Source organism: Geotrypetes seraphini, chromosome 14, assembly GCF_902459505.1.
Source record: "Geotrypetes seraphini chromosome 14, aGeoSer1.1, whole genome shotgun sequence".
NCBI classification, from domain to species: domain Eukaryota; kingdom Metazoa; phylum Chordata; class Amphibia; order Gymnophiona; family Dermophiidae; genus Geotrypetes; species Geotrypetes seraphini.
The window spans coordinates 15,671,212-15,697,440 of NC_047097.1; the positions used below are offsets into that span (position 1 = coordinate 15,671,212).

General features: G+C 40.3%; 1 protein-coding gene across 1 annotated transcript in view; it reads left to right on the forward strand.

The window, feature by feature from the left end:
• WDR72 (WD repeat domain 72) overlaps nucleotides 1-26,229 on the forward strand; it is a 343,080-nt gene that overhangs the window by 219,588 nt on the left and 97,263 nt on the right. Inside the window, exons 13-15 of the mRNA XM_033920737.1 lie at nucleotides 2,523-2,744; nucleotides 13,475-13,695; nucleotides 25,490-25,685. Of these exons, the coding sequence (XP_033776628.1) occupies nucleotides 2,523-2,744; nucleotides 13,475-13,695; nucleotides 25,490-25,685 (639 nt within the window). The remainder of the gene's footprint in view (nucleotides 1-2,522; nucleotides 2,745-13,474; nucleotides 13,696-25,489; nucleotides 25,686-26,229) is intronic.

A 26,229-nucleotide genomic window follows, 5' to 3' on the forward strand; every position in this document is an offset into this window, starting at 1 on the left:
ATGAAAGAAACATATGAGAATATGGAAATGTTACTAAAGTATGTCCAGTATACCAGGTATAACTGGAATATCTGTGGAGACCTCAAAGTCGTTGCTCTGTTACTAGGACTGCAGCTTGGCTATACAAAGTACTGCTGTTTCATCTGCGAATGGGACAGCCGAGACAGAGAGTCGCACTATTCTAGAAAGAACTGGCCACTCCGTAAAAAGTTAGTTCCAGGACAGAAAAATGTAGCACATGAATCGCTTGTTGACCCGACAAAGATATTTTTGCCTCCTCTTCACATTAAACTGGGACTCATGAAGAATTTTGTGAAAGCAATGAACAAGGAAGGGGAAGGTTTTCGTTATTTAAGACAGATGTTCCCAAGAATAACTGATGCCAAGATCAAAGAGGGTATTTTTGTTGGCCCCCAGATCAGACATGTTATGAGTGACAAGCGATTTGAAGATCTGTTAGTTGGGCCGGAAAAAATTGGCTGGAAAGCCTTGAAAGACGTTGTTGACAATTTTCTGGGCAATTACAGAGCCCCAAACTACATTCAGCTGGTAGACAAACTTCTCAAAGCATACAAGAGAATGAAGTGCAATATGTCACTCAAGATTCATTTCCTCCATTCACACTTGGACTTCTTCCCCGCAAATCTCGGTGCTGTGAGTGACGAGCACGGTGAAAGGTTTCATCAAGACATAGCTACGATGGAGAAACGATACCAGGGCAATTGGAATCCGTCAATGCTTGCCGACTATTGTTGGATGCTACAACGTGATGCACCAGACACTGAATATAAAAGAAACTCGGGAGCAAAACACTTTTAATTCTGTTTCATTTAGTCGCTTGTGCGAAACGTAAACTTGACTATATATTTTATTGTCAGTAAACATAAAAATGTCTATTTCTCATAGTTCTTACGTGATGCAGTAAAACCAAAACCATATTTGAGCATACCAAGTTGGTACCTGTCATAATCACCAAAAACTTTTCAGGAATCAAGACTTAACCAAAAAATTGTTGTGCAGTGTATTCAGTGGGATACAGCCAGCTCTCTCTGCTGAATATTCGTGGTTAGTCGTTAGCCTCTAGCCCAGGGGTAGGGAACTCCGGTCCTCGAGAGCCGTATTCCAGTCGGGTTTTGAGGATTTCCCCAATGAATATGCACTGAAAGCAGTGCCTGCAAATAGATCTCATGCATATTCATTGGGGAAATCCTGAAAAACCGGAGTTCCCTACCCCTGCTCTAGCCAGCTATGCAATTTAGCCAGATACCTGCAAACATTCATGTGCTGTCCGGCTAAGTTTAGTGGACAAATCGAACTACATAAATAGTTATTTTTAAACTTTTTTAAAACCGTTTAGGAAAAAACAACTAAACAGTTTACATCAATTAAAAATACATAAGATAAAAAACAAATCATATCATAAAATCTACATAAATCATTTATTTTCAAATGTCAACTAATAAATTGCAAGAATACAATAGCAAACATGGTTAAAGAGATTCTTTTCTTTAAATGCCAACTAATAAATCACAAAAATGCACAAACAGCTGAGTTTTTAACTGTTTTTTATGTTTGCCTGTTATTAACTTCACCGGCCAGCATTGAATATTTGCTTAGCCCAGGGGTGTCCATTGTCGGTCCTCGAGGGCCGCAGTCCAGTCGGATTTTCAGGATTTCCCCAATGAATATACATGAGGTCTATTTGCATGCACTGCTTTCATTGTATGCTAATAGATCTCATGCATATTCATTGGGGAAATCCTGAAAACCCGACTGGATTGCGGCCCTCGAGGACCGACATTGGACACCCCTGGCTTAGCCAATTAATTCCCCACCCCCCTTTTTTTTACTAAGCCTAGAGATTTCCACCGCAGCCTGGAGCACTACATGCGCTGAGCATCAGAGCAGTGCTAGAACATTTAGCACTCTGGGCCGCTTTAGAAACCTCTACTGCAGCTTGGTAAAAGGTAGGGTAAGTTAGAACCTGACCCCCCAAAAAGGATATTCAATGTTAGTCAATAGAAATGGGTCAGCATTGAATATCCTACTTGAATGCGGACAGTGTGCTGCCCAGCACCAGCTGAATATTGGCCTTGATAACTACCCTCTTTGTGATGAGGAAGTGAATTGAAAGGGGGAAGAGTGAGGCACAGTGGCTAAAGCTACAGTCTCAGTAGCCTGAGGTTGTAGGTTCAAACCCACACTGCTCCTTAATCCCCCCATTGCCCCAGGTACATTAGATAGATTGTAAGCTCACCTGGTCAGGGAATAAATTCATGTAAACCATTCTGAGCTCCCTTGGGAGAACAGTAAAGAACATTGATTTGAATAAATAAATTCTAGATGTTAACATTTACTCACTTTTTATGTGCTTAAATGTTTAGAATACTAGCTTATATGTACATATATGTAAATATCCCACCTAGGCACTATTCTGTCAACACACAGCTATTTTGCATAGTGTGCACTTGCATATTTGAAAACTGGAAGATGCATTTTCACCTACAAAATATTCTTTTCAGAGATTCCAATAGCTGTAACTTCAACTCTGCAGAACAACTTTAATAAATATAATTCCACACCTGAAGGCATCATTGGTCACCTTTATGCAGCAGTAACTTCGTCTCTGTACATAGCCAGCCTGGATAAGCTTGTGTGCGGCTGTGAAGATGGAAAGATCATTGTAACATTTGCTTTGCATGCTATAAGAGCAAGACTTCTAGACGACCGTTCTTTATTGAGAGGTATTATTATAATGCTGTTGGGCTTCCTCCATACATGCTTAAAACAAATAATTACTTATTTTTATTGGTGGTATACACAATATGAAGAGGGTTGTGAATGGGTCATTTGTATATCATTTATTCTTCCCCCACCTGCTCCCTTTTCCTTATTTATTTTCTAGGTACCTGCAGTTTTTTTGCAGCAGGAAATTTGCAAAGATTTGCATATTCCAGATTTATAAGCAATTAGATTGCGTGATATATTATGAAGTGAACTGTTATGGTCATTGTCTATTCCCTAAAATAAGAGCTCTCTGCTTATCTGTCCTTTATAGTTAAAATATACATTCATTAAAATAAATTTCCTTCCAGAGATGCATTTTATATTTGATCTAGTAGTTTCTTCCTGCTCGCTTGGCCTCAATCAGTATCAAGCCTGGGCTCCAACATCAGGAAGGTCATTCTATAAAGAGGATGCCAATATTTATATTGTAGTATAACCACAGTTGTGTCCAGGTCCACCCTTTTTGAATTGAGGTCTACCTAGCAGCAATGTGGTTGATGGGGATCCCCAAGTCCTGCCAGTTGAATACTGCCAGCATCTTTCCCTCCCCTCTCCCTGGCAATTGGGGGAGGGGAGGGGGCTCTTAACCAGTGGTATAATAAGGGGGGGGCAACCACCCCAGGTGCCATTTTCACAGGGGGCACCAGCACCTCTCCTCTTCTCTGTCCCCCTGCATACTTCTTTAAATGTTTGCTAGCTCGAGCAGCATCTTCTGCTTGCTGCTCGCACTAGCGTTGTCTCCTTTCTGATGTTACTTCCTGGTCATGGGACCAAGACGTGATGTCAGAAGGGAGCAGACACGAACAGTGGGTAGAAGATGCTCCTCACACCAGTGAACATTTTAAGAGTGGGCAGAGATGTGCCCAAGCAGTGGGGAAGAGTGTGTGTGTGTGTGTGTGTGTGTGGGAAGAGGGTAAGGGGGCGTAAGGTGTAGCAATGCCGGGTGCCAACACCGCAAGTTACAACCTCCTTCACTACGCCACTGCTCTTAACTGCATTTCTACAAGCCCCCACTAACTTTTAAATCCTTCTGTTCATCACTGGCAATGGATAGGGACTCAGACCTACTGCTTGCACCAGCCTCAAGACTTCCCTCTTTTGCAATATCCTGTTCACAGGACCAATATGCAGCCGGACCCAATAAGCTCCATGCCTCCAACCCACAAAATGTTAACCCTCGATATTCAGTGTCGGTGCCCAGACATGGGGGCTAATATAGCTGGCAATAACCATTTAAATCAGTGCTGACTGCTGCTGGCTTAATATTGGGGGGAATGGAAACAAAGTGCTAGAGTAGCTACTCTGAAAATATTTGTGAAATAAAGAATTTAAAATCACCAAAACTCAGGGTAATGATGTGCACATACGAAGGGTGTTCAACAGTATATCTACCTCAGTAGGAAAGAAAAGAGTTTTCAAAAAATTTTTGTTTTATTTTTCAATATTGCTCCCTGATAGCTCCATACACTTCATCCACTTTTCCTGCAATGATTTTAACCCCTTTGAAAAGAATTATTCCTTCTGACCTTGAAACCAGGACGTCACAGCTTCCTCGACATCTTCATCACTTGAAAACCACTCTCCGTGGAGAGATTTTGTCAAAACTTGGAATAGGAAATAATCCGAGGGAGCCAGGTTAGGACTGTAGGAAGCAGCGTTTTTCTGTGTGCATGCTCGGAAGCAGCGATTTTCAGGGTGAAAGATTTGAAGTATCGATTTGGTGAGAGAAAGCATGGAAGTAGTGATTTTCAGAGTGAATATTGGTAAACGTTATTTTTCGGTACAGTAAAAGGAAAGGAACTTTAATCATGATGTAATTTGGGGGGGGGGGGAGTCAGCATGTGAAAAATCACAAATAAGTGAAACCATGAGTGCAGAAACCACAAATATGGAGGGAGAAGTGTTGTTTCTTACTTGATTTGCATGGACTCTCCTGATATCCTGTCTCTTGGAATGTTAGACTCTCTCTGAGGCACAACTGTGCATGAGCAACCTTGAGACATGTCACAACATGCACAGACTTGTTTCAACATGCTTGCTATTTTCTTTCATACTCAGGTAGATAAATTATTGAACACTCCTTGTAGGTCCAATATGTTGTTTCCAGCAGCCATAAAATCTAGGGCTAAGTTTTAGATCATATCTCTTTACGATTTCAGAAGCACTACCAAAACCTAGCAAATGAACTGCACTATAAATTATTAAAACAGCATTTGCTCTAAAAAGATATGCAAGAGATGAAACTGAGAAAAGAAATATGATTTATGTTTCATTTGACCTTTAAAATACACTCCTTTGGGTTCTTCCTAGAAACTGAAATGAAGTATGAGTCGATTCAGATGCATATCTAATAGGATAAACTATACTAGATCTTCAAACCACCCAGTACCTCAAAAATAAAAGAAACACTAGCCTCATTTATACATGCAAACCTTCAAATCAATAGAAAATGCTAGACAGAATGAAAACAGAAACATTTTGTAGAATATATACAGGGTATTTTGTATCATCTGGAGTACCTAGGAAAGACTGCACAGCGAGTGCCAACATCCAAAGATTCATCAACCTAACTATGTTAAATCAGGGGTTAGGACAAGGTTGGTGCAAGGGTATTAGGTGAACATTAAGCCTTGCACCTCCCTCCCCAATTAATTTCAGGCTCATGGGCCATGCCCTTTCCAAGGATTCTGATTCTTAAAAAGAACAATCATGGTGATCCATTCATCCAAAGGCAAAAACAGGGGAAAAAAACAAAACCACAAACTCAAATGTACCAAAGGCTGAGTGGAATTGTCCAGATCAGAATGATAGAAACATAGAAATAGACGGCAGATAAGGGCCAAGGCCCATCTAGTCTGCCCACCTTAATGTCCCTCCCCTACCTTCGCCCTGTGAATAGATCCCATGTGATGATCCCATTTGGCCTTAAAATCAGGCACGCTGCTAGCCTCGATCACATGCAGTGGAAGACTATTCCAGCAATTAACCACCCTTTCTGTGAAAAAGAATTTCCTGGTGTCAGCTCGTAGTTTCCCTCCCCTAATTTTCCACGGATGCCCTCTTGTTGTCGTGGGACCCTTGAAAAGGAAGATATCTTCCTCCGTCTCTATGCGGCCCGAGAGATACTTGAACGTCTCGATCATGTGCACTAATGAAAATGTCCTCCAATGCATCTGATAATATAGGAATCTTTATTCATCCAATGACATAAAAATACATCCAACGACTCAATGACTCGACATGCACATGTTTTGGCCAAAAGGCCTTCCTCAGGAGTCTATAAGTAAGTATTCGGACATGTGAAAAACATCGAAAGCATCATATAAAATACATACATAAAAAATTATGAATCAAGTTTCAAGTTTAATAGAGATTTGATTAATCGCTTAATCATAATTCTAAGCGATGTACATAATAATAAAATTACAAAATATGGGGAACAATACAATGAGTATCAAAAAAAACAAAAACCAGGTCTAACAAGACTATTGACAAACTTAACAAAACTAAGAACATAAGGGAAGAGAGGGATAAGAACTACAAATTATTTGAAAGTTAAAGAGACATATAAGGGAGATACATAAGGAAAGGGAAGTTAAAAATTACTTCAATAAAATTAATTATTATTAATTACTTATTAAATAATTACTAATTAATACTTATTAAATAATTATTAATTACTTCAATAAAGTAAAAATGAAGAATGATTCATATACATGAAGTAAAAAACTTAAAAATACATAGGTTAATGATTAAATATTGAACAATGCAGCTATGTTGATAATTAAATTTATCAACAAATATAATGTAGTGAAATTTATCACCAAATGTAATGTAATAAAATGTGTAATCAACAACTACTATAACCATAAAAACATACAATAAAATCAATACAGAAAACCCAAAATGGAAACCCATGGAGTTTAATTTATAAATAGAAAACATTAAAAAGGGAATATGAGCCAACATAAAAACTATAACTAAAAACTGCATCAGGCATTAAAACCTCATTTGTCATAGAAAAGACTGAAAAACCTCATCAACTACCTAAAGATATAATACATAAATGATTAGCACCAAAAGACTATTATGGGCTAGCATAGAAGATATTGATATAGATTTAATCAAAACAATCAGAAAAGCCTGAGAAAATAATAATACAAAACATACCTTTAGTGCCACCAATGTGAATATCTAGAATATGTTCCCACTCTGATAGGTCTTACCAGACTTTGAACAAAAAAGAAAGTCAACTAACTATAAAGAAAAGAAAATGAAAAAAGCTTAAACACCAAGAAGAAACTAAAACCACAGCTTTATGTAAATGAATAAGTAAATCATTGGTGCTACTGCGGAACCAAACTGCAGAAAAAAAGTTCCACCAACAATGACCGACATATTTAAACATTTACAAACAAACTTGGCTATCTAATAGCTCAAAATGAAAAGTATCAAAACTAACAATTGAATTATACACTAGTGTCAAATTTGTTATGGATATGGAGAATTTATATATACAAGCATTAGTGAAATAGCACCAGCCAACAAACCGCCATGCGTTTATGCAGTCTCCATAACTTAAAAAAGTCCTGAAGAGTGCCCGAACTATGACTAAAAAATCGGACTGCTCAAAATTTAAAAGAGGAGGAACAAAGACGGCAAAACACTGAATGACTGCCAAACTGCCAAATAAAAGTAGAAATCATTTAAAAAGGTTACTTACAACTTCTCAAAAAATGAATATAACATCAGGTAACAAGCGTCTCGCTGCTAAAAACAAAGAAGAAGAAAGCCCTCTAAAGGATCCAAATAAAGCATACAAAGGCACATGACATGTCACATTATATGACCAGCTGATGTATATACAGGCCAATCAGAATATTCCAAGAAAAAACTAGCAAGTTTGGTTGTCGCAAGATCCAACAAAAACTTGATGTAAAGAAGCATAGCCTAATGAAAACTGATACCAACCCCATAGTACAATGTATAAAGTACCAAACAACACAATAATAACAGCCATAGAACTGAAACATATACTTCTGCAAAAAGAAAATATAAAAACATTTAAAATATCAAACATATAATAATGATGCATAAATAATTTAGATTAAACATGTCATATTGTTACAATGAAAAGTATGGAAATGATCCAGAAAATGATGCACAGTGCAACATAAATTAGACCAAAAAAATAAATATTAGACCATAATTACATAATCTCTTCCAAAAAAATACAAATATGTAAATATATTTCTGATAAATCATGGCATGACATAAACACCCAGGTTTATACATAAAAACAATCACATGGTTTCAGATCACGTTCCATGTTCAACCCACTAGGAGTCACTGTATGGAAGTTATGTATATAGCGCTGTTCCTCCTTCATAAGTAAAGAATCTGGATCACCTCCCCTCCATTTTGTTTTGATAACTTTCAAATCAAAAAATTTAAGATCTTCAATAGAATGACCCTTTTCATGGCAATGTTCCACTATTGGTGCAGACTGGATATTTCTACTGATACAACTTCTATGCTCAATCATCCTAGTTTTAATCATGTGTTTAGTTTTACCAATATACCACTTCGAACATGGACATATAATCGCATAAATTACCTGGGTGGTGTTACAGTCACCAACGCCAGTAACAGGATGTACAGGGTGTGTGTCCAAATGGACCAATATTATTCATTGTTGGATCTGGAAGTGTGGAAGATACTAACATATCCCTGAGATTCCTAGAAAATGCAACCACTGCTGTAATCTTTCTAAAACATTCATGGGTGCCCAAAATATGCCAATTCTTCTTGATTATATTTTGAATATCATGATCCATTCATCCATCCATATGCCCTAAGAACAATCCTGAAATGTACATAAGGGAGGTAATTTTCAAAAGTTGATTATGAAGCTGAAAGAAGAAAGTGAGAAGATGACACTTTACCTGAACATCAATAACATCAGAATCATGACTACCACCAATGAGGAAGTCCACATAAAGATCAACAATGAAGAAACAGAAGTGGTTGACAGCTTTGTTTTCCTTAGGTCCCTCACTGTGGTTCAACAGCAGAGATCAAGCATTGATTAGCACTGGGGCATGCAGCCATGGTGAGCATGGACGTCTCAATCACCATCAAACAAAGTCTGATCACTGCCATTGTGTTCCCAATAATGGCATATGACTGTGAGACATGGACACTCAAAAAGCAAAGAAAAATTGATGCCTTCGAGCTGTGGTGCTGGAGAAGATTTTTACAAATCCCTTGGACAGTTAGGATCACCAACAAAGATGTTTTTGATCATATAAACCCAGTTGGCCCTGGAAGGCAAGATTACCAGACAGAAACTGACCTATTTTGGACATGTGATGAAGGCGAAGTCATTAGAAAAGGAGGTGCTACTCAGAATGGTCAGTGGCAAAAGGAAGCAGGGGAGAACAAAGACCCATTGGATGGATACCATTGAGAATGACATGGGAACGAACATCAAGAAATTGAAAAGAAGCCATGGAAAACAGGAAAGCATGGCGAGGAAAGGCCTACAGAGTATCCAAGGGTCAGACACGACTGAATGGATAGTAATAGTAGTAGTAATTTATTTATTGTCTTTAAAAAGCATTTCATCCAAAGTGGTGTACAACAAGAATAAGCCAGATCTAGGAAACAGACAATTGCAGCAGTCAAAATACTTCAAAATTCTAAAGGAATACACAAGTTTTGCCTGTTCTCCTGAGAGAAGGAAAAGACCTCAAGTGCTCACAATAGTCAGGCTATTGAATATCTCTTGACCAAGCTAAGAAGAACATAAGAATTGCCATACTGGGACAGACCACAGGTCCATCAAGCCCAGTATCCTGTTTCCAACAGTAGCCAACCCAGGTCCCATGTACCTAAGAACATAAGAATAGCCTTACTGGGTCAGACCAATGGTCTATTGAGCCTAGTAGCCTGTGCTCACGGTGAACAATCCAGGTCACTAATACCTGGCCAAAACCCAAAGAGTAGCAACATTCCATGCTACCGATACAGGGCAAGCAGTGGCTTATCCCATGTCTTTCTCAAAAACAGACTATGGACTTTTCCTCCAGCAACTTGTCCAAACCTTTCTTAAAACCAGCTACGCTATCCACCCTTACCACACCCTCTGGCAACGTTTTCCAGAGCTTAACTATTCTCCGAGTGAAAAATAATTTCCTCCTATTGGTTTTACAAGTATTTCCCTGTAACCTCAAGTGTCCACTAGTCTGTAATTTTTGACAGAGTGAAAAATCGATCCACTTGTACCACTCAGGATTTTGTAGATTTCAATCATATCTCCCCTCAGCCGTCTCTTTTCCAAGCTGACAAGCCCTAACCGTTTTAGTCTTTCCTCATATGAGAGGAGTTTCATCTCCTTTACCATCTTAGTCGCTGTTCTTTGAACCTTTTCTAGCATTACTATATCTTTCTTCAGATAAGGAGACCAGAATTGAACGCAATACTTCAGATGAGGTCGCACCATGAAGCAATACAGGAGCATTATAATATTCTTAGTCTTGTTAACCATCCCTTTTTTAATAATTCCTAGCATCCTGTTAGCTTTTGTGGCCGCCGCCACACATTGGGTGGAAGGTTTCATCGTATTGTCTACGATGATACCGAGATCTTTTTCTTGGGTGCTAATCCCCAAGGTGGACCCTAGCATCCAGCAACTGTGATTCAGGTTATTCTTCCCAAGGAGTAAAACAGATTTTATACTGCTTATCCTAGGAATAAGCAGTGGATTTCCCTAAGCCGTCTCAATAATGGCCTAAGGACTTCTCTTTTAGGAAATTATCCACATCTTTATTAAAACCTGCTAAGCTAACTGATTTCACCTCATTCTCCGGTAACGAATTCCAGAGTTTAATTATATGTTGTATGAAGAACTATTTTCTCCAGTTTGTTTTAAATCTACTACTTAATATCTTCATTACATTCCCCCTAGTCCTAGTATTTTTGGAAAGAGTAAATAAGCAATTCACAACTTCCCTTCCCTTTCCACTCCACTCATTATTTTATAGACCTCTATCATATCGCCCCTGAGCTGTCTCTTCAAGCTGAAGAGCACTAGCTGCTTTAGCCTTTCCTCATAAGGAAGTCATCCCATTCCTTTATCATAATTCTGCTAAATCTTTTTTGAGATACGGCGACCAGAATTGCACACAGTACTATAGGCGCAGTCATACCATAGAGTGATAAAAGGGCATTATAACATTTTCATCTTTGTTTTCCATTCCTTCCTTGATAATTCCTAACATTCTATTTGCTTTTTTAGCAGCCATTGGACATTAAGCCGAGGGTTTTAACGTATCCTCAACAATGACACCTAGATCCTTTTCCTGGGCAGTGACTCTTAACATAGAATCCAGCATCACATAGCTATAGTTTGGGTTCCTCTTTCCCACATGTATCACTTTGCACTTGCTCATAGGTCCGTAAAATGTGGGAGCGGTATATCAAAAATCTTAATAAACATAAATGTCATCTGCCATTTTGACACCCAGTCTCCCAAGGTCCTTTTGCAATTTAACAACTTTGTGTCATCGGCAAATTTAATTATCTCGCTAGTTATTCCCATCTCTAGATTATTGATAAAAATGTTCAAAAGCAGTGGTCCCAGCAAAGACCGGTGGAAACCCCACTATTTAGTAAAGGATGTATCAAAACACCCACACAGCTAGAATTTAAACAAAAAAAATAACCAAAAAGCTGTGAAAATATTGTGTAGTAAAAATGAGCTAATCGAGTCTAGAAGTGTCTAGGAGGAAAAGCCTCAGAGCCCCCATTAGGGAGAAAATCCTCTTCTAACTGGAGAGGGCAAGTAACTTCATGGACATAAAAACCTCCATTAATCAAGGACTTTTTAAACAAAGAAATGCTATATAAGCACTTCAATATATTCATTCAAGGCAGTCACTATACCAAACAGTGAAAGTAACAAACTTATGTTGAGATGTGTAAGGTAGCCAGGCTCCTATCCCACCGACGATGGCTATGTGTAAGGAATGATAAGGGATTGAGGAAAGCAGAGAGCGTTAAAAAAACAAAGTAGTTAATGCTGCAAGATAATACTGTAGTTATAAAATTGCCTTATACAAAAAGGCTCACAGTCACTAAACTTGTAATCGGCATTTGCATGCTCAAAACTACCCACGCAAAGATGGCTTCTCAGCGTCTGATCTTTATCCTGAGACTCTGCCCAACCGGTGACTTCATCTCAAAAATGGGCCTATCAGAGGCTCAGATGGGATTTTCAATGAAAAAAAACATGCAGAGAAAAGATTGTTCAGAAAAGAGATTTAGAAGAGTGTTGAATTAGAAAAAGTGACACCATTTAATTTTAGCATTCATGCCTGATGGTTCCTCTGACTGTAGTCTATAGATCCATTCTTGTTTGTGATGTAGTAATATGGTCCTCCTATCCCCCCCCCCAATGGTTAATAATGGTACATTTGAGTTGGCCAGGTAAACAAGAATGGAACTATAGACTAAAGTGCTAAAATTGAATTCTAAAACCGAATGGTAAAATCCCTAACTTCTGGACTTGTTTAGCTCGTTCTTACTAAACAACCAAAAAGTTCTGAAAATATTGTTTGTTTACCCTTCTCCATTCAGAAAATTGACCATTTAAATCTACTCTGTTTTCTGTCTTTCAACCAGTTCTTAATCCATAATAGGACATTTCCTCAGAAGTCTTTCATGAGGTACTTTGTCAATTTGAAAATTCAAATACACAATATCAACTGACTCACCTTTATCCACATGTTCATTCACCCCTCAAGTGAGCCATCATTAGTCAGAAAAACCTTTGTGTTACCCCAATTATTTTACAGGTAAATCCTCCCAGTGTTGAGTATTCAATCTACACACAATTTTTAATTTTATATAAACAAACCAGTGGTGACTTAAATCGGGTGTCAGTCGCTCAATGGAGCTTCCCCGTTTCACTTTTGCTTTGTCAGGAGCAAGCACCCCACTGAAGGATGGATATGGAATACAATCACCGGTTTCACACCTTTACAAACAGTCAGGCCATCGATCTGCACCTGCTTGACAGCAGTGTCCGAGCCACTGACGGATAATGGAGAGATTGTGTGTTGAGGTGACACCAGAATTTGAATATATAAATTGTTTTATTATATGACATGTGAGAAATCTGGGACTGATGTGTTTAGGGTTACCAGATTTTCCAAACGGAAAATCTGGACCCCCCCGTCAAGACTCATCGCCAGGCCTGCCCAGTTCCAACCATCCCCACCCCGTTAAACCACAGTCCTGCCCCAACCCCGCCCTAGCCCCCCCCCCCCCTCTCCCCACGCCCCAGCAATTTGTTGGAAACTTTTCATAACCCAAAGTGCCAAATTTGAAAAGCCGTCCGGACCTGCGGACATGTCCTTAAAAGGAGGACATAGAAGTGTTGGGTATGTTTTTTTGATATGGAATAGGCATCTCATACTAAGCTTACAATTAAATAATGAAATATTTAGGCATGCTTTGTTTAGTTGTGTCACATATATGAACATTGCCTATCAGGTATATCACAACAGAAGAAAAGTTGAGAACCACTGATGTACTGCATATTTATAAAGTAAAATGCTAGAGCGATGTCAAACTAAAATAAATTATACTAGTCATTGACAAAGTACCTCTTTAAAATTTTCAGCTTCAATGCCTCACAGAGTCTTTGAAGGCCATAATGGATGTGTCACTTGTTTACTTTATCCACACACTAAATCTGACCAGTTTGATCCAAACTGGCTGGTATCGGGTTGCCAAGATTCATCTGTGATCCTCTGGGATGTGTTTACTGGAGAGATTTTACAAAACTTTGCATTCCAAGCTGGCCCAGTTGTGAAGCTATTGGTGCCACCTGCAGGCCACAAAGTGAGTATTTAATCTAAAAATATCAATTTCTACCAAAATGTGCCTTGTTTTTTCTCTCTGTCACGTGCTTTCTGAAAGCTCTTCAAAAAAAGAGATGCGGAGGACAATTCTACAAGTGGGCACATCCATTCAGGTGCCCTAAAGATTAGGATTACCAGATTTTCCATTTGAAAAATCCTGACCCCCTAGACCCGCCCAGTTCCACCCAATCCTGCCCCAAATCCCGCCTCAGCCCCGTCCCACTGCCTGCTCTCGTCAGATAGCATAGCAGGTTTTAAGAAAGGTTTGGACAATTTCCTGGAGGAAAAGTCCATAGCCTGTTATTGAGAAAGACATGGGGGAAGCCAAAGTGCCGGGATTTGAAAAGCTGTCTGGACCCCTGGACATGTCCTCAAAAGAAGGACATGTCTGGGGAAATCCAGACGTCTATTAAAGATGAATGGTGAAAGCCTAATAACATGAGAACACAAGAATAGCCATACTAGGTCAAACCAATGTCTATCCTCTTTCTACAGTGGCTAATCCAGGTCACAAGTACCACAGTAGCAACATTCCATATTCCTAGGGTTACCACATTTGTCATAGTAAAAAAGAGGACATGTGGCTCTGCCCCCAATTCCACCCTATTGCGCCATAGCTCCATCCCCACAAAAACCTCATCTCCTCCTATGAGCTCGGGGCTACGTCTGGAGGGCCTCCAAGCATGCATGGATGCAGCATAATGATATTACAATGCGGCTTGATGATATCACAATCATTCGTGCATGCTTATGACTTCATCGCATCTGCGCATGCTCAGAGGTCCTCCAGACTAGGGTAACCAGATGTCTGCATTGGATGGCTTTTCAAAACTCGCCCTAGCCCCGCCCCTTGCACTTGTCGGGCAGGGAGGAAGTCTGTGCATGCGCGGCCGTTGCGCGATGATGTCGTGCATGCACGGACTTCTTCCCTGCCTGACAAGAGCAGGCACCGGGGGGCGGGGCTAGGGCGGGCTTGGGGTGGAATTAGGGCAGGGGTGGGCGTAACTAGGCGGCCCTGGGGGTGGGGCTAGGGGGTCCGGATTTTCTGAAAGGAAAATCTGGCAACCCTACTCCAGACACAACCCTGAGCTCTGGCACATCTGGGGCCTTCCAAAACCTGGACAAACTACTGGCTTTTCAAAAATCCATCCAGACACTCGGACAGTTCCATTAGCCATAGACTTGGCTTAACTACAGGCACCTAAATGTGACAGGGATGCATGTAATGTACAGTGCATAAGTAGGAGGTCTGCCCATTTTCTGTCTGAGCTCCATCTTCAGTATGTTCACACCCCTTGCATTTATGCATGATAGTACATATTCATACCATTAAAGAATAGCACTTAGGTCTCCTACTAGCACATTTGCTAGTAATTGCATGTCTAAGTGCTATTATTCTGTAAGTCAAAAATGCATAAATGGTGGAGAGTGTGCATAGTGGTTAGAGCTATAGCCTCAGTACTCTGTGGTGGTGGGTTCAAACCCCATGCTGTTCCCTTTGACCCTGGGCAAGTCACTTAATCCTCCACTGCCCCAGGTACATTAGACAGATTATGAGCCCATCGGGACAGAGAGGGAAAATGCTTGAAGTATGTGGTTGTATAACTACAAAAAGGCAGTACAAGTCCTAATCCCTTTCTCTGATGTCATAATGCCTCATTCTACTAATGCCTAAGAGCCAACCTCATCAGTGATGTCACAATGGCTTCACTGTCCTATACTTAGCTCACTTCTGATATTGTATTGGAGGAGAGTGTGGTGCAGTGGTTAGAGCTACAGCCTCAGCACCATGAGATTGTGGGTTCAAACCCCCTGCTGCTCTTTGGGATAGTCACTTAATCCTCCTCTGCCCCAGGTACATTAGATAAATTGTGAGCCCACCAAGGCAGAGAGGGAAAATGCTTGAAGTACCTGTATGTCAACAGCTTTGAATGTGGTGGTACAACTACAAAAAGGTGGCATACAAGTCCCAATCCCTAAATGTGGGCACCCAGCAGGGATGGACTGACCAAGGTCAGGGGCCCCCTAATAACCTATTAAAAATGGTTAAACTAGATGAAAGCTTGAGGAAAATTGGCCCCCTACTACTGTGAGCCCTTGGGTGCTGCCCTATTGTCCAAATGGTCAGTCCACCCCTGATGCCCAGTTATAGAATTGCTCTTACTGTGTGTGATCCAAAGTGATTCCATAACTTTGAAGAGCAAGAGATTACAATGGATCTCCAGCACCTGACGACAAATGTTTACATTTCCTTCCCCTATATTACATATCACCTTCAGCCTCCTGACTCCCTCCCATGGTCCAATCCCAGCTGACAGCAGGTGGTGCAGCAGGCTTAGTGCTTCTTTAGTCTGCCCATCTTTTTGCGGGTGCTTCTCCTGCCCACATGGTTCACAGCACAAATCAGCGGTTTGCCTTGTCTGACGTTCTGCAGATTTTGACTACACCCTTGTTGGCAATAAGAAATATGGATTAAAGAAGGACTTGGCCCTGCAATGACATCCACTCCACTCTCCTGCTGGCAGCTGGGATCAGATAGAAATGTATGATGGAAGAAAAGGAGAGGTGGAAGAGAAAAGAATTAACAAAAATGCCAATAAGCAGTGCTCAGCATCATTAATAAGTACTTAAAATAATCAAAGCCCAGGTCCTTACCCACAATTTGGATTTTTAAAACAATAATGTTACATTATGTTATGTTAATCAGGCTTTCTATTCCGCCTTTACCTATTCAGTTCAAGGTCAGATTACATCACAAGAGGTTGGGTCAGTTACCCAGAAAGTTGGAGCCTGGAAACCAATAAATATGCAAACCTTATCTCTGTGTAAAGCTTAAATTATGGCAGTAATTTTTTTTTAAACCAAAAGAGCAACATTATTAAATTCAGCATATTTCATGAACCTTCAGAACCCTCTTCCAAGAATGATCCTGTAAAATCACATCACTCACATCATACTCTACAAATATTCAATTAAGGATCGATATTCAAAACGATTTAACTGGCCAGAAATGGCTCCTGGTCAGTAATATCGCATATTCAGTGGCACATCTCTGGTTAGCACTGCTGAAAATGTCTGGCTAGCCGGCTATTTGGAGGGGCAGTCCAAATGCGGAGTCAGCACTTGGCCAGGCAACTGCCAATACTCAGCAATTATTCAGCCAAAGCAACCACATAAATAGGACGGCAAAAATGTCTGTTCTATCTTGTCTCTACCAAGACAAGGAGCCAACCATGAATTAATTGTAAAAGCCCATTTCTAAACTGTCTAATGCAACTCCTGGGACAAAACGAAGAGCCGGTGATGACGTGCTTGTAGATTTGTAACTATAACCTAACTGTATTAATAGTTGTACTGATCTACCTGTACTAGCAACTCTATTGAATGTCCATGTCAAACTGTCCATTGTAACTTCCGGGGTAACTGACCCAACCTCTTGTAATGTAATCTGACCTTTTTTTTTTAACTGAATAGATAATGGCAGAATAGAAAACCTGATTAACATAGCATAACATCTTTATGTGGTTCACCATAGTTTAGATAAGTACTGGATATCACACTTAACTGGCTTTAGTTTTCGTGGCTCCATAAACCCTTAAAATTCAATGTTGGAGCCTAACCGTGGCCTAGCATTGCATTTCTGGTGGTGGTCAACAAAATGTTGACTGCCGCTGGCTGAATATCGACTCCTTAAAGTTTAGCATTAAGTTTTGGTGCCTCCTCGGTAACAGCAACACAACTTCACTCCAGTGATAACTGGCAGGTACATAATGGAATAATGTGAAATCCTGGAAAAGACCACTGTGAGCCTAAAGCAGACTTCCCTTACCATAATAGCATTGTCAGGGCTATGAAAAATATAAATATTACATCAGGATCTAGAACATCAATGCATCTTCTATTGGGAAAACAGAACAAGTGGGCCTTAAATCTTCCTTCTGATGAATGTTCAAGTTACAGGCCAATAGTCAATCTTCCATTCTTAGTGAAATTTACAGAACAAGCTTATTTATTCAATTGCTTGATTTCATTGAACAAACTAATGCTCTCCATCTGAATCAAGCAGGTTTTAGACCTAACCATTCCACAGAGCTTTCATTAATAGGTCTTACCACTTCTATTTTATATTATTTGGATTATTATTGATCTCACGGCAGCTTTTGATACAATTGACCATTCTCTTTTACTTCATAGGCTCAAAATTGTAGGGATCTCAAGTAATGTTAGATGAATCCACATCAAGACCCTATGCTCAACACTTTGGAGTACTTCAGGGTTCTATTCTATTCTATCTCCAGTCTTATTCAATGTTTTTTCTTGCACCGATACTTACTTTAGCGCAATCTATAGGCTTTACAGTTTTTGCATGCAGATGACTTACAACTTCTACACCCTTTAAATTCACAATATCCTGTTAAAATACAAGAGATTATCCAACATTTGGAACAAATCAGCCTTTGGCTACATGAAAACAGACTTTCTTTAAATATAGATAAAACAAAAGCTCTCTTGTTTTCTTGTAATAATAAAGAAGAATGAATAGCCCCTCTTTGTATTCAATCTATTCCAATTCAAATGGCTACTACTATTAAATTATTAGGTGTAATTCTGGATAATAATTTATCTTTTCATCAACAAATAGGTACACATGCAAATTATATGTTCAATCTTTTCTCTTTTGGAGCCTTCATCTCTTAATATTTTGATTCATTCTCTTATCACTACGCATTTTGATTATTGTACTGCCTTATATCAAGAAATTAGCCAAAAAGAGCTTTGACAACTACAGATAGTACAAAACGTTGCTGTTAAACTTTTATCTAAAGTAAAAAATTTTGACCATGTGACCTCACTTTGATTGCAGCTCATTGGTTACTAATTACACATTGACTAACATAGAATTCTGCTTCATACATTTAAAACTAGGCAAGAACACGCGCCTTCATTTATAGACAGACTACTCCATCCATACAGTCCCTCCCGAACATTGCGTTCTAGTCAACAAAATCTCCTTACTGTCCCTTCAGTTAGTCATATTACATATGATACTACTCATAAATCTGACAGTTCCTATATTATGGAAGCTTTCCCTTTCTATCTTCGTTATGAAACTTCTTTGGCTACATTTAAATCTACTTCACACACTAAAGGGAATACACTTTAGGGAATATATTTTAAATACCTGTGATATCAAATAGTACTCATTAAATAAATCACGGTTTAATGACTTAAATATTAAATATAAATTAAACAGTGCTCAGACCCTCAACCAACTAATGCGTCCAACTTAATGTGAACTTGTACCTTGGAAACTAAAGTGGCTGCCCAGTAGGACCATCATCGCACCTGTTAGTCCAACCACCTAACTTTGCCGAATATAACAAAGTAAAATAAGGAACTTATCTGAATAAGCTCAGCGGTTAGGTGCGGATCACCCACAGTGGTGGCTTTAAGTGATTTAAAACAAACTCCTGAATCAGAACTCCTGAAGCTGAACCCATCGAGGATCCCCCCGATTCGAGTTTCCCTGTCTGCTGCTTCCTCAGGAGGGGAAAACACATTTCAGCTTCTGTATCACATAGTGAGAGCCATTTGGCTCTGTTTAGGAGTTTTCCATGATACAGAAGCTGAAATGTGTTTCCCCTCCTGAGGAAGCAGCAAACAGCAAAACTCAAGTTGGGATGATCCTCAACCTGACCCGACCGCGGGGAGGGGAGGTCGATGGCAAGAGGGAGTGGGCATCCCTCCTGTCATATTCGCATGGGGGGGGGGGGTGCATCGAGGGAGGAACATCTAGTGGCGGGAGGGAGTGGGCATCCCTCCTGCCAATTTTTTTGGTTGAGGGAGGGAGGGAGGGAGGGACGCTTTGTTGGGGGGCTTTTTTATAATGGGCAGATATTTTGCGTGTGTAATACACACAAAATATCTGTGCCATTAAAAAGAAAAAGAACCCCCCCCCCCGGCAGAAGCCCTGACAGCAGTGACAGGAGGCTGCATCTCCTGTCACTGCTATCAGGGCTCTGTGCATGTCTCAATCGCTCACTGAGTGATTGAGTCAGTGAGTTTGCATGCAAATGATTTGCACCTCCTTGCAAATCATTTGCATGCAAATTTGATAGTGAATCAATTGCTTTTTGAAAATCGGCCAACAGCGATTGAGTCGCTATCTTTAGTGAATCTGGGCCTAAGAGGGGAATTCGTCAACAGGTGCTAAGCAATTTAGCATACGCTAACCACGTTAGCTTGTGCTAATAATTAGCATGGGCTAAACACTAAAGGCTAGATTCACTAACCTTGAATCCCTGTCCGATCCATGTCCGTTTGCATGCAGGCCGACAAATTCACTAAAGGCCTGCATGCAAATGGGGGCGATCACTGGCACGCCCCTCATCGACTGCACGGATCACTAGAGAGCGATCCTTGAGCATGCGCAGACCATCTTCCTTGCCTTAAGATGGTCTGCACATGCTCTCAGCAGGAAAGTTTGTTGTTTTGTTTTTTTTGCAAGCCCGTGGTTTTAACCCGCTTTAATCCTGTGGGTTAAAACCACGGGCTTGCACTGTGGGGAAGGGCAGGAGACTTGGGGCGAGAACAGGAGATCGGGCAGGCAGCAGATCAGGGCTGAGAGCAGGAGATCAGGGCTGAGAGCAGGAAATCGGGGCTGAGAGCAGAGAAGTAGGGGAGAGAACAGAAGGCAGGGCAGTCGGAAAGGACCTCAGCGACCGGTCCTCAGCAGTCGCTTATTTTGGATCGACCAGCCCAGTCGGTGTCCCTTTTTTTGTGTGTGTGAATCGAGTCCCTACCTACTTTCATTAGTTTCCCCTCATTTGCATGCACGGATCGGAATTGGATCGATACACAGGTTAGTGAATCGGGTTGGAAGGAAATCAGGTCGCAAAGGGGTCACAATCCGATCGGTACATGATCGGTTTGCTTAGTGAATCTAGCCCTAAGATGCCCAAAGGAATATAATGGGCATCTTAGCAGCAATCAGGGCATTTTAACAACATAGCTTCCACATAAATAATTAACAAAATGTAGCCTCAAAGAAAGCGAATAGAATGTTGGGTATCATTAAGAACGGTCTTACAACCAGGACGAAGGAAGTGATCATGCCGCTGTATCGTGCGATGGTCCGCCCGCATCTGGAGTATTGTGTCCAATATTGGTCACCATACCTCAAAAAGGACATGGCGATACTTGAGAGGGATCAGAGAAGAGCGACGAAACTGATAAAAGGTATGGAAAACCTTGCATAAGCTGACAGGATGGAAAGGCTGGGGCTCTTCTCCCTGGAGAAGCGGAGACTCAGAGGAGACATGATAGAGACTTTCAAGGTCATGAAAGGCATAGAGAAGGTAGAAAGGGACAGATTCTTCAGCCTATTGGGAACCACAAGAACAAGGGGGCACTCGGAGAAATTGAAAGGGGACAGGTTTAGAACAAATGCTAGGAAATTCTTTTTCACTCAGAGGGTGATGGACACCTGGAATGCGCTTCCGGAGGTTGTGATAGTACACTAAGGGGTTTTAAAGAAGGATTGGATAAATTCCTGAAGGATACGAGGATTGAGGGATATAGATAGAGGTAGGGATAGGTTAGGAAAAGGTAGGGATAGGTTATGAAAGGGTACGGATGGATAAAGGGGATTAAAGGGTTTGGACAAGGATCACCTTACAGGTCATGGACCTGATGGGCCGCCGAGGGAGCGGACTGCTGGACACGATGGAACTTTTGGTCTGACCCAGCGGAGGCAACTTCTTATGTCCTTATTAACTGCTAAATGTGCTCTAACTGCCATAACAGTTAATAGCGAAGGGGAGATGAATTTGTGCAGAGGATGTACTTAACACAAAGGTAACGCATGCTTACCGCAGCCCCAAAAAAGGCTTATTGCAGGGCGAGCTCAGTTGTCCCACAATAACTTTTGCATGTGTGCACCACCCACATGCTAAAAACAAAATTTATTTTGTTAGTGCTGGAGTGAGTCAGGGGCGGAGAGTAGGTATGTTCTGTTCTAATCGGGTAGCCCTTAATGCCTACAAAATAGATGTCAGTAAGTGCTCACGTGCTAACAGGAAACTTAGCATGATGTCATTAATGCTGGAAATATTAAACTCATCCATTTTACCCATGCAGTTAAAATGGTCTTAGTGTATGGGAATGAGATATGAAAGCATATGCTAAGGCTACTTTTTAGCACAGCTTAGTAAAAGAGTCCCTAAGTGTTAATTTGGTAGAAAGCACAGCATAGCGAAAGCCACCTAAGTATAGTATAGGCAATTCAGTTATCTGTGTTCTAACTGAATGGGATGCCCCTAGCAACAGAGAAATTTTGCAAATGCCACATGTTAATTTTGTAATTAGCACACGATATGGGCTCCTTTTACAAAGCTGCGGTAGTGACTGCTGCTGCGGTAATCACTCCGAAGCCCATTGGGATTTAATGGGCATTGGAGCGTTCCCATGCGGCAGCTACTACCTGGCTTTGTAAAAAGGGGTGGGGGTGGGGGAGTTAACGGTAGAAAAAAATATTTAGCATGAGTAATAATGCAGAGACCCTTGTCTGACAGAGCTTTCCAAAGCCGAAATTTCCTAATGAAAGAGAAAAAGTCAGATTTTCAGAATACCTTGATAGGAAACAGATGAACAATCTAACACACTCTTGGGTTCCACAGTCGTCTTTAAAAAAGAATAATGTGTTTAGAAAAGGGGGGTGTGGTATTTCAAGTCCTATAAACCTTTCCGAAGAGAGGCTTCAGTAGACTCTTAGCCTTTAGTTTCACCAATCTATCACACGTTCAGTAAGGAAGAGACTCCTGAGGGTATCCAAATTGAAAGGTTGGAAAATATTATCATCCAATTACAAATCAAATCAATAGGAGCGTATTTTAATGATTAACCTCTGTTAACATTACACAGTTCATAAACATGTTGGATATCTCCAAGCTTGTCATCTATTATTTATCATCAGACCAAAAGTTCGTGCAGAGTACAAATGACTTCATTCATTGAATCCGGTTGTTTTTTTTTTTTTTAGATTCATACAGCTCAGACAAGGCTTTGCAAAGTTTCAAACCATTAATGTATCTCAAGCTCTTTTCATTTGTAATTGTTTCTGTACAGAACAGGTCCATGCACTAACTCTCTTTCTCTTTGTTCTTTGTATGTGAAAAAAAAAATATTTATTGCACAACTGTCACTAGTGGATCAATTCATTCTGTATCAGCTCTTCCTTTCTTTCCCCCAGGTCTCCTCTTATCTTTCAATCACTGTATCAGCAACTGAGTTGTCTTCTGTTTTTCATGACTCAACATCCATGCCCAATATTTATTTCTGCTAGGTACTTTACACTTGCACTTTTCACTTTTCTAACTCTCCTGGATCTATTCTATACTAAAGATCTAAATACTGAGCAAGTTCTTAAAAGCCAACATTAATTTTGGATGACTACAGGCAGAAAATGTTCATTTTGTGTTGTCTCAAGGTTATATTTATTTGATAAACCACCTAGGATCAACCCATCAAAGCGAGTTTCAATCAAAAATGTTCATTAGTAATAGAAAAGAAACACATTCTAATAGGAAAGACTAATAAGTTCATTGTGTTCCATCAGACCCCAGGAAAAGAGAGCAACTCTTCTATAGGTCAGCTAGGTCACGTATTAAAAACAACCCAAAATAAAAGCTCTTCATCCATGATGCTAAGGGAAGGGCTCCACCAGGGCCGGATTTTCCTATAGGCTAACTAGGCTTCAGCCTAGGGCCTCAAGATCCGAGTCACATTTTTTATAAAGGTTAGTACCAATAACAACATGTTTCATTTAACATATTGATATATATCACAGTAATGATGTATTTTATTATCTCTCATGTCATTTACAAACTTAAAAATGGGAGGTGAAAGGGCCTCATAAGTGGAATAGCCTAGGGCCTCTTTTCATCTAAATCCGGCCCTGGGCTCCACTATACCTCGCCGACAGGTTCCTCATGCTATTGCATAAGAACAATAGAAAGTCACATGCCCTTTTTTATGTTTCCGCCAACTAAGGGCTGTAAAAGTAAGAAATATCACGAGCACGCTCTTTCATATCAAGCAGTGTACTATGATAAAGATTTCTGCTCTTATGAACATTTTAGAAAATTGTTGAAAACCTTTCTTTTTTCAAAATTTCTGACCAATAAGATCTTTCTGTATTCTTCATAGCATAATCTTTTGTTAACCACATTGAACTTATAGCTATGCGGTCTAGAAATGTGTTGTTATATTATATTATGTTACACTGATTTGAGTTTTTTATGTCATTTATGATAATTTTGTTTTATCTGGTTTTCTGGCCAATATTACTTCCAACAATAATGCGCACTCTTTTTGAAACATTGTGCCTTCTTTCTACATACTGCCAGATTCTGTATAGGTTGCCCAAAGTTGGGAGTACAGTTTTGAGTGAGGATTGCAGATCCATGCCTAAACTAAATAGCTAATTAGGGGGAGGTGAGAGCAATAGTTACAGACACACTGCCTTTGCAACCTTCAGTCCTGATGTTCCCTGCAGCCTATTGGCTGGCTAAGCTTCCTTAAGAATTTCTGACCAATGGTTTGCAGGTGGAGGTGGAAATGTCGGAAAAATCCCCCAAATGAATTTTGCCAAACTCCAGACCTAGCTAAATCGCTTTCTCGCACCCGAAAACCGTAGATTTACTCCATTTCATGAAAATCCTTAGGGCCATTTTCAAGATAAAATTTACCTAGAAACATACAATTATTATTGCTCACTTTATAGGATAATGTAATCTACCAGATTGATATTCAAAGTGATTTAACCAGTCAGAAACAGCTCATTCATATTCAATGGCACTTAACCAGTTAGTGCCTAGCTCAAAACCAGCTATTTTAGGGGTGTTCTAGGAATGGAGTCATTACTTAGCCAATTATGTGCTGATATTTGGAATTTAATAGGCCAAGGTAACCACATAAATAGGACTACATAAAAGTCAGTCCTATCTTCATGTGCACTGTGGTAACCCATAGCTGTTTAAGTGCTAAATATTCTTTAGCCAGCTCCTTAAACTCGGAAATTCAATGCCAAAGCCCGAACATGGCCCAATATTGAATTTCCAAGCTGACTGGTGACAGTGAGCAAAATGCTGAGCACTGCTGTCTGAATATCAACCCCTACATATGTAATTGCTTCCTGCCCTTGCTGTGCCCAGACTCTGCCTATGTATATGCTCACCCTCAAGCTATGCACTATGTAGGATAGATGCATATGTATAGAATAGCACTTAGGTGAAATGTGGCATGGTTGAATTTATGTGTGCACAAATGTGCATACATGCTGGTATTCCAGTGGCATATGCATGTAAATATAAGTATTCTTTAAATTAAATTGCTTCTCTGTTGTTAATATAGCCTCATGCTGTTAGCATGTGGTAATTCCCACATTAAATATCAGCTTAGGAGGGAATTCATAAAGGGGCAGTAACCGATGAAGCGCAGGCTAAATGCTAAAGATGCCCATTATAGTCCTAGGAGCACGTTAGCATTTAGTGCACGTTAAATCAGTTAGCACACACTAAATTGGTTAGCGCCCCTTGAAGCAATCCCTCCTTAGTCAACAGTTAATCTATCTGTATACCCTGTACAATTTCCTTTGGAGAGACCTAATGTTGATCTTTCCAGGCAGCTTTGAGCTAAAGAATGAACAACAAAGCAGCCTTTTTCAAAGGTCTATGACATTAACCTGAGATTATTTTGTGTGTGCTCTTTTGTAGACAAAGGTTCACTTAAGTGTTTGCTGCGTATGCAGTGATCATTCAGTTGCTCTCCTGCACCTCCAGCAGCGCTTATGTCTCTTGCATGCCCGAAAGCAGCTTTTCCCTGTAAAGATGATAAAATGGCATCCAGTTGAAGATGTTCTAATTGTAGGATGTGAAGATGACTCTGTTTATGTCTGGGAGATTGAAACAGGTAATGATATTGCTTTTTTATGTTTAGTTTTGTGATTTTGGATTTCTTAGTTGGAATAATTTCTTAATATTGGATATACAAAGAAACACAATGTGTGTATAATTTGAACTGTCTTAGGCCACTCCCACTGCATCCCAAAATGCACCGGAGAGGGGCCTTAGGCACCTGGGCCAACCGGAGTCTTAGGCCTCCTCAGTGCATCCTGAGAAGCAGTGGGAGTGGCCTAAGACTCCAGTCACACACATCCGTGCCAGATGCGGCCAGAGCTCGTTGGGGCTTTCTAAAACCTGGACAAACTGCCTAGTTTTGGAAAGTCTGCCGGGACCCCGGACAGTCCTCTAAAAAGAGGACATGTCCGGGTTTTCCCGGATGTCTGGTAATCCTATACCTGTGGCAATGGAGGACTGAGTCACTTGCCCGGGGTCACAAGGAACAGCACAGGGATTGAACCAACAACCTTAAGGTGCTGAGGCTGTAACTCTTAACCAGGAGGCCACTCCTTCCCAAGTACAGTGGAACCTTGGTTTACGAGCATAATTCGTTC